The 12,241-nt window shown below is 60.5% G+C and overlaps 1 protein-coding gene across 2 annotated transcripts in view; it reads left to right on the forward strand.

Moving 5' to 3' along the window:
• Positions 1-2,634: 2,634 nt before the first annotated feature.
• Positions 2,635-12,241, forward strand: part of INTS1 (integrator complex subunit 1) — a 29,720-nt gene continuing 20,113 nt past the window's right edge. Inside the window, exons 1-15 of one of the 2 annotated variants that reach the window (XM_038539670.1) lie at positions 2,635-2,786; positions 3,086-3,376; positions 4,349-4,545; positions 4,689-4,826; positions 5,185-5,344; positions 5,493-5,598; positions 5,710-5,902; positions 6,013-6,158; positions 6,252-6,393; positions 7,244-7,420; positions 7,934-8,042; positions 8,649-8,769; positions 9,138-9,215; positions 9,797-9,954; positions 10,530-10,626. In XM_038539670.1, the coding sequence (XP_038395598.1) occupies positions 2,729-2,786; positions 3,086-3,376; positions 4,349-4,545; positions 4,689-4,826; positions 5,185-5,344; positions 5,493-5,598; positions 5,710-5,902; positions 6,013-6,158; positions 6,252-6,393; positions 7,244-7,420; positions 7,934-8,042; positions 8,649-8,769; positions 9,138-9,215; positions 9,797-9,954; positions 10,530-10,626 (2,171 nt within the window). In that variant the 5' untranslated portion in view covers positions 2,635-2,728. The remainder of the gene's footprint in view (positions 2,787-3,085; positions 3,377-4,348; positions 4,546-4,688; positions 4,827-5,184; positions 5,345-5,492; positions 5,599-5,709; positions 5,903-6,012; positions 6,159-6,251; positions 6,394-7,243; positions 7,421-7,933; positions 8,043-8,648; positions 8,770-9,137; positions 9,216-9,796; positions 9,955-10,529; positions 10,627-12,241) is intronic. The other variant, XM_038539671.1, reaches the window with a different exon arrangement.

A 12,241-nucleotide genomic window follows, 5' to 3' on the forward strand; every position in this document is an offset into this window, starting at 1 on the left:
TTATTTATGATAGTCACAGAGAGAGAGAGAGAGAGAGAAAGAGAGAGGCAGAGACACAGGCAGAGGGAGAAGCAGGCTCCATGCACCCGGAGCCCGACGTGGGATTCGATCCTGAGTCTCCAGGATCGCGCCCTGGGCCAAAGGCAGGCGCTAAACCGCTGCGCCACCCACCCAGGGATCCTGACGTTTACCATTTTAAAGTGCACAATTCAGCAGCTTTTAGAATATTCAAGTGCTCTGCACCTAGAAGCGACACCAAATTCCAGACACATTTACCTCAAAGATGATCCTGTGTCCCTGAGCAGTGCCCCTCCCTGGCCACCCCTCCCCCCACCTGCCCCCATCCGGCCTGACCATCTGCCTTCCTTCTCCGTGGTTTTGCCTGTTCTGGACACTTCGTACCAGTGGTCTGAATGTGTGGTCTTTTGGGTCTGGCTTCTCCCAGCATGTTTTCGGGGTTCATCTGTGGCATGGATCCATGCTTCCCTCCTTTTCATGGCTGAATAATCCTCCATGGTGTGGACAGACCACACTTTGTGTCTCTGTTCATCCACTGATGGACATTCATCTCCACCTCTTGGCTTTTGTGAATCGTGCTGCCGTGAACGTGGGCATGCAGATGTCTGAGCAAGGTCGGTCTCTCAGTTCTCTGGGTCCGTGCTGAGGAGTGTTTCCACGGGACCAGCAGCCCATTTCCCGCCAGCTCCATGTCCTTGCCAGCACTCGTAGTGTCTGTCCTCACCCGAGTGATGGGGTGCAGCAGTCACCCTTCCCCTCTGAGCCCCTACTGGGTGCCCATCCAGAGGACTGGGATGTGAGCCCACCTGCCCTGTGAGCTCATGCCAGGGGTGCCTGGCCTGGGGGTCCTGGCGTTCCCACAGGGGTGGGGGCTGAGGATGGTAGGGTGACAAGGGGGGGACAAGAAGCACAGTGGGAGAGGGGCTGCAGGCAGGTGTGACTGGACCACCATGAGGCCTCCTGCCTGCTGGAATGAGGGCCCTGGTCCCCCTCTCCCAGCCCATGAAAGCAGATGAGCTCCTGCTGTTGGCAGAAGGAGGGCTTTGAACGGGGTCTCGGCTCTGGCTGTGACACCATGGTGCCAGATGTGGCCCGCAGCACAGACGTTTCCTTCTCATGGTTCTGGAGGCTGCCCGCAGCCTTGGTGTCTGGTGAGGGCCAGTTTCCAGGCTCACAGACGCACCTTGCTGCAGGTTGTCCCGTGGGGGTGGGGGGCAAGCAGCGTGAGAAGACTCTCCCATCTCTTCTCATAAGGGCACTGATCCCATCACTAGGGCTCTGGCCCGGGACCCTACTTCCTCCCCCACTGAGGGCAGGGACCTCCCTGCTGTGTCCACTGGTCCTACCACTGACAGAGGGACCACAGGCAGGGCCAGTGAGGCCCCTGTCCCCTTCCTTAGAACGTTCAGGAAAGCGCCTGCAATAGTTAGTCCTGCTGCGTCCCTTTGGGACACACACTGGGACCCACAGCTATTCCAACAGGACGCTGGGCCCCGTATCTGCTCTCTGGTCACCGCCAGTCCACGGACACAGCTGGCCATGCAGCCATGCCACGAGTGCCTTTCGCGGGTCTTCCCTGGCCCCCACACCCTGCTTCTCCTCTGAAGCTCAGCCCTGCCATGCCCGCGGGCAAGGCGGAGTCGGGTCCCTATCCGCTGACCGCTGCCTCCCTGAAGCTCGCCATCTGGCAGGGGCCTCGAGCTCAGTGTTCGCGTGCATGGCCTGCCCCTTCCTGCCGGCCGACTGCTCCATGAAGGAAGGCACCCGGCTGGCTGGTGCGGGGCTGCAGGCAGAAACCCAGGCAGTTGCTCTGGGCCTTGTTCCTGGTGCGGGGTGGGATCCCCAGGACGCCCGGATCCCCAGCCAGAAACCCCAGGACGCCCGGAAACCCCAGAGAGGAGGAGGGTGTGGGGTTCCCTGTCGCCACGGAGCCCTCACTCTTCCGCCAAAGGGACTGAGACAGGTTGCACAGCCCCACTGTGCAGTCGAGCAAACTGAGTCTGGGCTGATTGATGCCCCCCAGCCGGTTGTGATGAGGGCCCTGCCCACCCCCAGCCCTCCCTAGCTCCCTCCTCCTGCTCCACCGCAGGAACCCCAGAACCTGCCCTTCGACAGCTCAATGGGACAGCAGGACCCTGAAGACGCAGCACATCTGGACCAGAATCCTCGTGCCCCCTCTTCCCCTATCGCGTGTCCTCGGGCGCGTCACTAAGTGACGACACCTCCCCTGCCGAGAGCAGGTGCAAGACGGATCCGGGCAGCGGCGCCCCGCCGGCCTCCCGCCGCCAGAGGGCGCCGCAGGCACCGTTCAGACGTCGCGGACCCTCTTGCCTCGCTACCCCGGCCGCGCTGTTTTGCTTCCTGTTGTTCCGGAAGTTGGGGTGCCGAGGGTGGTGGAGGCGACTTCCGGTTCCGGGACGGCCGTGGCCGCGGCTCGGCACTGGGGGTGTAGGACTGTGGTGCGCGGGCCGCGGCTGGCGGCGACAGCGACCCCTGCCCGGCCGATCGGAGGCGGGGTTCGCGCGGCCCCCTCGAGTGGCTCGGCGGGGCAGGGCGGCGCGGCCCCTTCCGCCGCAGGTCCCGGGCCGCAGCGCTGACGGCCCCGGGACGAATGAATGAATGAGCCGGCGGGGGGACGGCGGACCCGGCGCCGGCCTTCCCCTCGGTGACAGCGCGGCGGCGGCGGCGGCGGCGCGGGACGGGGGACAGGATGAACCGGGCCAAGCCCGCGACCGTGCGCAGGCCCAGCGCGGCGGCCAAGCCGTCAGGTGTGCGGCCTGGGCACCCGGGGCGGGCGGCCTCCGGGTCACGGCACGCCCGAGGCCGGCGGGCTGGACTCCCTGTGCCTCGGGTCCTTCCTCTGCAACGTGAGCTGTGGAGGAGTGGGTGGACCCGCAGCTACAAGGTGGGGAGGCCGGCCTGCAGCGAGCCGGCAGGAGACCCAGCTGTGCCCTGATGACCCTTGTCTGGCCCCCTCCAGACAGCGGGGGCTGGGGGTGCAGCCCGGCCCCACCACCACCCCCGCCATGGTGTAAGGTGCACGTTTCTCCACCTCCCCTCTCTGCAGGGCACCCTCCACCGGGAGACTTCATTGCTCTGGGCTCCAAGGGTCAGGCCAATGAATCCAAAACGGCGTCCACTCTGCTGAAGCCTGCCCCTTCCGGCCTGCCTTCCGAGCGCAAGCGGGACGCTGCAGCCGCCTTGGCGGGTGCCTCGGCCCTGACCGGCCTCACCAAGCGCCCCAAGCTCTCCTCCACGCCCCCGCTGAGTGCCCTGGGGCGCCTGGCTGAGGCTGCTGTGGCAGAAAAGCGTGCTATCTCTCCGTCCATTAAAGAGCCATCTGTGGTCCCAATTGAAGGTAGAGTCAGTCCCTGGGCTTAGGTGGTGGAGATCGTGTTCCCACACAGCTGTGTGGTCTCCCCAGGGGTCAGTGAAGGCTGCCTCCAGGCCTAGCACCAGAGCTGAGCTGAGCTGGCCGTGGGTTCCCTGGAGAAGGGTTGAGCAGAGTCCATCTGGGAGTTTGTTCTGCAAAGACGCAGGCGTCTATCCTGAGTGTGCTTCCAAATCCCATCACAGACAGGGAAGCATTAATGAGACCCAAGGCAGCGTGGCACAGACGGTGGGGCCCGAACGTGCTATGGGAGCGGGTGCTGACAGGGGCAGTGAGTGCAGCGAGCCTCTGCAGCCTGGTCTTCCCGCAAAGCACAGGCATCCTGTCCTACGGCTGGGAGGTGGGAGGTGGTCGGATGGTGTCTGTCCTTGCTCTTCCTGCCCCCACGTCGTGGGGGAGCTCCTGCAGTGCCGCCAGGAACTGCTTCTTTCGTTTGCCACCTGGTTCATCTCGGGTGTTTGCTGAGCACCTCCTATGTGACGGGCTCTGTTTTCCATACTGGGGATGGGCAGAAACTGAGACCAGAGCCTGTTCATGTGGGCTCTGTGTTTTAGTGCTATCCTCTCTACGCTTCAGTAACCCCTGCAAGGCTGGAGGGTACTGTTCCTGCTATGGCCATCAGCTGGGTCGGGCCTGTGAGGTGGGCACTACCTGCCCTGCTCCCTCCCCAGCTGTGGCTGTTGTCCTCCTTGGAGGCGGGCAACCATGGCATAGCCCTGACACCCTCACTCACTAGGTCTCTGCTGGTTTGCCCTGTTGCCCCCTGACAATCAGGGGGGTGGCCTGAAGGCGGGTTCTGCTTGGGGCTGCACCCTAATAATCGGGGAGGGTCCTGAAGGCAGGTTGCTTGGGGTTGCCCCCTGACGATTGGGGTGGGGCCCCTGAAGACATGTTCTGCTTCGGGTCACCCCACAACGATGCCCTTCCTGCATCTGCCAGTGCCACCCTCCGTGCTGCTGGATGAGATCGAGGCTGCTGAGCTGGAGGGCAATGACGGCCGGATCGAGGGCGTGCTGTGTGGGGCGGTGAAGCAGCTGAAGGCCACCCGTGCCAAGCCCGATGGCGCGCTGTACCTGAGCCTCATGTATCTGGCCAAGATCAAGCCCAACATCTTTGCCACAGAGGGTGTCATTGAGGTGAGGGCTGGCTGGGTGGAGTGAGACAGGCTCTCGCTCTCTCCTCACGCCCTCCCACCCTCTCCTTCCCTCCCCTGGAAGCATGCTGGCTCTGCCCTTTGTGCAGGGCACTGCTCCCCCTGATGATGTGCCCTCTTTTGCAGGCTCTGTGCAGCCTCCTGCGGCGGGATGCCTCCATCAACTTCAAGGCCAAGGGGAACAGTCTGGTATCTGTGTTGGCCTGTAATCTACTCATGGCTGCGTATGAGGAGGATGAGAACTGGCCTGAGATCTTTGTCAAGGTGGGTCTGCCTCTCCTGAGAGGCTCCCCTGGGGCCTCTGCACTGCCTGGGGTGATGGGGGCAGAGCGCTGGACCCTCGGGAGGAAGAAGAAGCCTGCCTGAGTGTGCTATCCAGAGGCTGTGTATCTGGAGATCATGTTCTCACACACCTCTGTGGTCTCCCAGGGGTCAGTGACAGCCTGGTACGTCTGTCTCTTGCCTTGGTCGCCGGGGAGGTCGGCCTGGGAGCCGCCTCCCTACTCCCTGCTGCCCCAGGCAGCTGAAGACACTTGGGGAAGCATCTGTCTTGGGAGCAGAAGGGGTGGGCAGAAGTGAACTGCCCAGCAGGGGCCTGGAGTATGGATTTTATCACGTGCAGGTGTACATCGAAGACTCCTTGGGGGAGCGGATCTGGGTGGACAGCCCGCACTGCAAGACCTTTGTGGACAACATCCAGACAGCATTTAACACCAAGATGCCTCCCAAGAGCATGCTTCTGCAGGGGGAGGTGGGGCGCAGCGGCGGGGATCTCAGTGCTGGTAAGGGACGCTAGCTGGCTGGGCTGGGGAGAGGACAGAATGTTCCTAAGGGAAGGGCTGGGGTCGTCTCCCTCCACAGAGCCCGCTGTTGGGGGTGGGTACTCGTGGAACAGTCGGGGGGTATGTCCACAAGTGGCTTGGTCTACAGGGAGCAGCCCTCATCCTTCCCTCACGGAGGAGGAGGACAGCCAGACGGAGCTCCTGATCGCTGAGGAGAAGCTCAGCCCTGAGCAGGAGGGCCAGCTCATGCCCAGGTAGGCACGCCATGTGCCCCCCCACTCCCCTGCAGGGCCCTGTGTGTGGCTGGAGGCTGACAGGGTGGGCCCATGGGGAGAGCCAGCCCTCCGTCTTTCCTCCCCCCTCTGGCCTAGGTACGACGATCTCACAGAAAGTGTGGAGGAGTACGTCCTTGACATGCTCCGTGACCAGCTTAACCGGCGCCAGCCCATCGACAATGTCTCACGGAACCTCCTGCGGCTCCTCACCTCCACCTGTGGGTATAAGGAGGTGCGGCTGATGGCAGTCCAGAGACTGGAGATGTGGCTGCAGAACCCCAAGGTGAGGGCGGGGAGGTGCCATGAGTCCATGCACACAAGGGCCTCCTCCCAGATTCTGCAGGGGCCGGGCTGTGTGCAAACATGACGAGGTACCGCCCGGCCCCCCTGCAGCTGACCAGGCCAGCCCAGGACTTGCTGATGTCCGTGTGCATGAATTGCAACACGCATGGTGTTGAGGACATGGACGTTATCTCCCACCTGATCAAAATCCGCCTCAAGCCGAAGGTTCTTCTCAACCACTACATGCTGTGTGTCAGGTGCGGTGGGGTAGGAGCAGGTGGGCAGGCAGGCAGGTGGCAGGATGGCAGCCACAGTCCGTGCCAGCATCCCTTGGCTTGTCTTGTATCCAGGGAGCTGCTGAGTGCGCACAAGGACAACCTGGGCACCACCATCAAGTTTGTGGTCTTCAACGAGCTCTCCAATGCCCGGAACCCCAACAACATGCAAATCCTCTACACGGTGCTACAGCATAGCTCTGAGCTGGCGCCGAAGGTAGGGTGCTGAGGTACCTGGCAGCCTTCTCCTGGGCTGGAGAGCAACCCCTGGTGTGTGGGACTGGCCTCAAGCCTAGGGGCCCCATGCCAGACGTGGGGGCTCCAGGCCGGAGAGGAGCCATGGCATCACCTGCACTCCCAGGTGTTTGGACACAGCAGGTAGTGTGGTGCTGAGCCACATGGGAGAAAGCTCTGGGAGGGGGCAGACAGCGAGCTCACACGGTGGCTTCTGAGTTCAGGTCAGGTCCAGAGCGGGTGCAGCCCTGCCACCTGTCTCTTTAGAACTAGGCTTTTTCAGGAGGCAGCACTTAGCCCCCAGAAAGGCTCCTGTTTCCAAGCCAAGGCCTGTCCCGCTGTCCTGAGACCTGGTCTTTCCCAAATGAGGCAACTGTGTCTGGTGCTGGCCTTTGGGTCCTGGCCGTAGAGTCCCTGGAATTCCAGGCAACTCTTGAACAGAGAGCCAAGAGCAGTGCTGGTGTCATTACCAAAATGGCTCAGCTGTGTGCAGGACACCAGGTGTGCGTGGCACCATGTCTCGCCTCTGCTCCTCCATCACCCAATAGTCCATCCCTGCAGCCGAGTACCTCAAATGTGGGTGCGTGTACACCCCTACCCCAGCCAGTGTCTTCATTAATCTGCTTCCTCGGTAATGAGGACAGCCCCCATGAGCCAGCTATCAAGAGAGTGAAAGTCGTGTCCCCCGCTGTCACCTGCTGTGTGGGCCTGGCCAGCGTGGGGAAACAGGCAGGGACATTTTCCCAGAAGGAAGCCTCCCACAGGGCAAAGTGATGGGAGAGGAGTTGGTGGGGGTGGGGAGTGACCTCCTGGCATGTCCTCTTTCCGCCCAGTTCCTGGCCATGGTGTTCCAGGACCTGCTGACCAACAAAGACGACTATCTGCGGGCCTCTCGGGCCCTGCTCCGGGAGATCATCAAACAGACCAAGCATGAGGTCAACTTCCAGGCCTTCTGCCTCGGGCTCATGCAGGAGCGCAAGGAGCCCCAGTACCTGGACATGGAGTTCAAGGTTACCCAGCTTACCTTCCTCTGGGCTCCTGCAGCCTCTCCTGCCATCTCTGGGTGGCACCCTGTGTGGCCAGTCCCAGAAGTGGGCCTGGGTTCCATTACGTGTGAGGACTCAGGAGGGCCTGGCTGCATGTGGGAGAGCTCCCAGGCAGGTGTGGATGTGGGGATGGAATTGGAGTCGGTAGGCCAGAGAGACCCAAAGGGTGACATGTGTGGGAAGACAGGGCTGGCCCCAGGGAGATTTTAGAGTTTGAAGTGCAGAGGGAGATGGGGGTGGGGGGGTGGACAAATTGTGGAGCGTCTCCAGGGCCACATAGGTGAGTTGTCAGAGGACCTCACTTTCTTCTGCGGTTTGAGCCTTGCTGCCAGCCTGCTCCTGGTCCCTACACCGTCTCGTGCTGGCTATCTCCATGCACCATGCTCCCTGGGTATCCTGTGCCGGCTGCTCATGGGCAGGGGCCCTCTGGGGTGCAGGCCCCCACAGCACGCAAACCTTGTCATGCTGTGCTTGCAGGAGCGCTTTGTGGTGCATATCACAGACGTACTGGCTGTGGCCATGATGCTGGGCATCACCGCCCAGGTGAAGGAGGCCGGCACCGCTTGGGACAAAGGCGAAAAGAAGAGTAAGGACCCAGGACAGACCCAACTGCACCCAGTGCCAGGGCAGAGATAGTGGGAGCGGCGGTGGGCTCTCCCTTGGCAGCCGGCCATCCCCAGGGCCCACCATCCCTGGACACTCAGGGAGCTTCTGGAAGTTGTCTGTTCTCTAGGCCCGGGGCCTGCTGTCTGCCTGGGGCATCTGCTCACTGGAATTGTGTGCCTTCAGGGGGCATTTCAGGCTCACAGTCCTGCCTCAGAGGGCAGGAGGGCAGGGGTGGTTGGTGGCGGCCTCCCTTCATCGCAGAGCCTGCTGGGAGTCTGGTATCGAGTCCTTTTGAAGGGATCACCTTAATTGAAGTCATGAAAAATTTGAAGAATGAAATCATTTGGAATTTAAGAATTTTGTTTATCTCGGATTTTCTCAAGCCACAGGAGGCTTACGCCACACTCTTGAGTGTTCCTTCTGCTGCTGCGTTGGTGTGTCCATCTCTGTGTCCCTCCCGTAACCCATAGGAGATGCAGAGATGAGATGGATGCTGAGTGCCCCCTGATGTCTTGGCTCCTGTCCCTGCACCCGACTCCAGGAGGCTGCTGCGCAGATGTGCTATAACCCTACATGTCCTTTTCAGACCTCGAGGTGCTGCGCTCCTTCCAGAACCAGATTGCGGCGATCCAGCGAGATGCCGTGTGGTGGCTGCACACCGTCGTCCCCTCCATCAGCAAGCTCGCTCCCAAGGACTATGTGCACTGGTATGGGCCTGGTTCACTCTGCTTCTGCAGCAGTCACTTCTCTGGACTCAGCCCACAGGAGCCTGCCACGCCAGATGTGGCCATCCACTGGCACCAGCTTTGTAGCCAGAGATGTCCCTCGTGCCAGTGATACAGGCTCATCTGTGGGGTCAGACCTCAGGCACAGCCTGCCTTTGTGAGGGCAGGGGTGGAGTCCTTTCTGACAGCCTTACTGGGGGACTGCAGGATGCTCTGGAAGACACTACGGGAGCCCCTGCCTGGAGCGTGCAGCTTCCGCACCTGTGGGGATATGTGTATTTCTGGGAGCTAATGGGGTGGGGAGGGGCCCCTGGGTGCCTGCATCCCGACAGCCTCTCTGTCCCGCACAGCCTGCACAAAGTCCTCTTCACGGAGCAGCCAGAGACCTACTACAAGTGGGACAACTGGCCACCCGAGAGCGACCGCAAGTGAGCATGCCTGCCATGTGCGCAGGGGGGTGGGGGATCCGTTCCTGTGAGCACCATGGACACCAGCCTCCTTCAAGCTCCCCACCCCCAATCTGTTCTTCCTGGTCACCATCCCTGTCCCACCACCATCCTGGTGTGCTATACCTGCTGTGTCTGCAGTGCTGTCCACTCCCAGGCTTTTAGCCACCTGTGTCCATGGGACCCACAAACTCCGTTCCTCTGTGCCTCCCGTGCGTTCTGGAGTGGCTCCCAGCTGTCTTCACTTTGGGTCCCTGCTTCCCAGTCCAGCTTGCTTACCTGCTACCCTCCTGTACTCTCTGCCCCTCCTCGCATTGCAGTTTGGCAGGTTGTGGGTGGTGGCCGGTGTGTCTGTGCCCCTAGGTGTCAGGCCCCTTCTCCCATTCTTCCCTGGCAGGGCCGGGTCTTATCCACAGAGGCCTTGGGTGAGTGAGCATGAGAGGGAGTGGCCGTCATCCTCCCTGTGGAGTCGAGACTCGGAGCTGGGGCTTCTGCATGTGGGGCACCCTCTGGGCTTGGGGTTGGTACCCGTGGAGCCCAGCCTCCACCTGCTCTTCCCGCAGCTTCTTCCTCCGCCTCTGCTCAGAGGTTCCCATCCTGGAGGACACACTGATGCGCATCCTGGTTATCGGGCTGTCCCGCGAACTCCCGCTTGGCCCCGCGGACGCCATGGAGCTTGCTGACCATCTGGTAAAACGAGCTGCGGCTGTGCAGGCAGATGGTGAGGGACCCTCCAGACTTTGTCTGGGTACCTCCTGCGTGGCCCCTTGGCCTCCCATGGCTGGGCTCTGCTGCCCTCACCCCTGCAGAAGCCCTCCGGGCACCCACATGCATGCTCTCGGGCTGCTCAGGTGGGCCTGCCTCCAGGCATCCAGCCAGGTATCTGCTCCATCTCATAGCCCCATGCTCACTGGTCTCTGGAATTGGGGGGGGGGCAGCAGACTTGTGTGTCCAGCAGTGATTCAGGGCCTGTTTCTGGAGCTCACTCTGGGACTTGCGGATATTCTCTGCGTGATGAACTATGGCAGGTGCTATGTCTGCCCCTCTGAAGGGCCACCATGGCCATCCTGAGGACAGCACTCCTGCTTGGGAGGCTGATGCACCTCTGGCTGCCTCTGGGCCAGCAGCTGAGCCTTCAATGTGGCGCCCGTGCCAGGCCCCCACCTGCCCCTCGGCGTCTGGAGGCCAAGGCCCCATCTGCCTGCTGGCCTCCCACGGCCCAAGCCCTGTGCTTCGGGGCTACCCTGGAGCATGTGAACTACATTCTGGAACCTACCTGTGGCTCTTGGGTTTCAGATGTGGAAGTGCTGAAGGTGGAGAGGATTCAGCTGATTGACGCGGTCCTGAACTTGTGCACCTACCACCACCCCGAGAACATCCAGTTGCCCCCTGGGTAAGGTGCTGCTTGCCCACCTGAGGCGCCTATGTGCTGCTCCCCTGACCCCTCCACATGGTGCATGGCCTCAGGCCTGCTGTCCTGCCTGCAGCTGCATTTCAGAAACTCGCGCCCCTACTCTCTCCCTTTGGTGTCCATACTTCACCAGTTCTTCTTTTCCTGTTTACTGACACGCGTGCTTTCCTTGGTAGACAGCCCAGGGTCTGTGCTGAGTTTTGTCCACTTTGTGTCATCCACATACACTTCACCCACTGAAAGTCACTGATGCACTAGTTACATGCACAGAGTGGGGCCACCACTGCCATAGTCCTGTTTTAGAGCACGTCTCTCCCCCTTAAGAAACCTGCACCCAGGAGCCAACACTACCCCCTCCCCGCCACACACACACCCTCAGCAGCCCCTAACCTGCTCTCATCCTGTTGGACACTTCACAGTGATGGGGCACATGACACGTGGCCTGTGGCTGGCCTCCCTTGCTGAGCAGCACATTGTCAGAGTTCAGCTGTGGTATGACACTTACTTGCACTTCTTCCCTTCTCCTGGCCATGTAGCATTGTTCCATGTGGACTCCACACTTTGTTTAAGCTCCTGGCACCCTGTGAACTCTGCTGAGAACATTGCTACCTGCATCACTGCAGACCTGTGTTTCCGGTTCTCCTGGGGGACTCGCTGGGTCACATGGTTAACTGAGTTGCTGCTGGCTTCTCCATGGCGGTGCCCAGGGGATCCAGTCCTGCCACACCCGTGCCCATCTCTCCTTGTTCACCGCTCACCATCCTAGTGGATGTGCAGAGGTGTCACGCTGTGGCTTTCATGGGCTTCTCTGAGCACCGATGGTGCCTTTTGGCCACGTGTCCATCTTATCTGGAGAGATGTCTGGGTTCTTTGCCTGTTTTTAAATGGGTTTGTTTGGATTTTTGTTGTTGGACTTTGGGAGTTCTTTATATATTCTGAGTCTAGACCCTGAACAGGTCTATGATTTGCAGGTAATTATTTCCTATCTTGCGGGTTGTATTTCCACATTCTTGATAGTGTCCTTTGAGCTTTTGAGAGACAAGCACTTTAATTCTGGGAAAGTCTAGCTCATTTAGTTTTTTGGGGTTCTTGTTTTACGTCATTTTCTTTCTTTCTTTTTTTTTTTTTTTTAAGACCATTTATTAGACACAGCCAAAGAGCATAAGCAGGTGGAGAGGCAGAGGGAGAGGGGGAAGCAGACTCCTTGCTGAGCAAGGACCCTGAGATCACTACCAGAGATCAGGGCAGATGCTTCACCGACTGAGCGCTTCAGGCACCCCCTCTTGTGTCCTTTCTAAGGAGCTATTTCCTAGCCCAGGATCATGAAGATTTATTTTTCTGTTTCACGGTTTCAGCTCCCAGATTTAGGCCTTTGATCCCCCTAAGTTAGTTCTGTGCAGGGAGAGAGGCAGGGTCCAGGTCCATCTTGCTTTGGGTGGACATGCTGTTGGCCCAGTGCTGTGTGTTGACCGTGCGTGGTTTGTGTGGGGCCCTCAGCTCTGCTCTGCACAGGGAGGTGCCAACGATGTGGCCCTGTGTGCCTCTCTGATGCCGTGTGGGTGCAGTGTCCTCCCCGGGCTCCCAGAACTCTCTTGTG

The sequence above is a fragment of the Canis lupus genome, chromosome 6, assembly GCF_011100685.1.
Source record: "Canis lupus familiaris isolate Mischka breed German Shepherd chromosome 6, alternate assembly UU_Cfam_GSD_1.0, whole genome shotgun sequence".
Taxonomy (NCBI): Eukaryota; Metazoa; Chordata; class Mammalia; order Carnivora; family Canidae; genus Canis; species Canis lupus.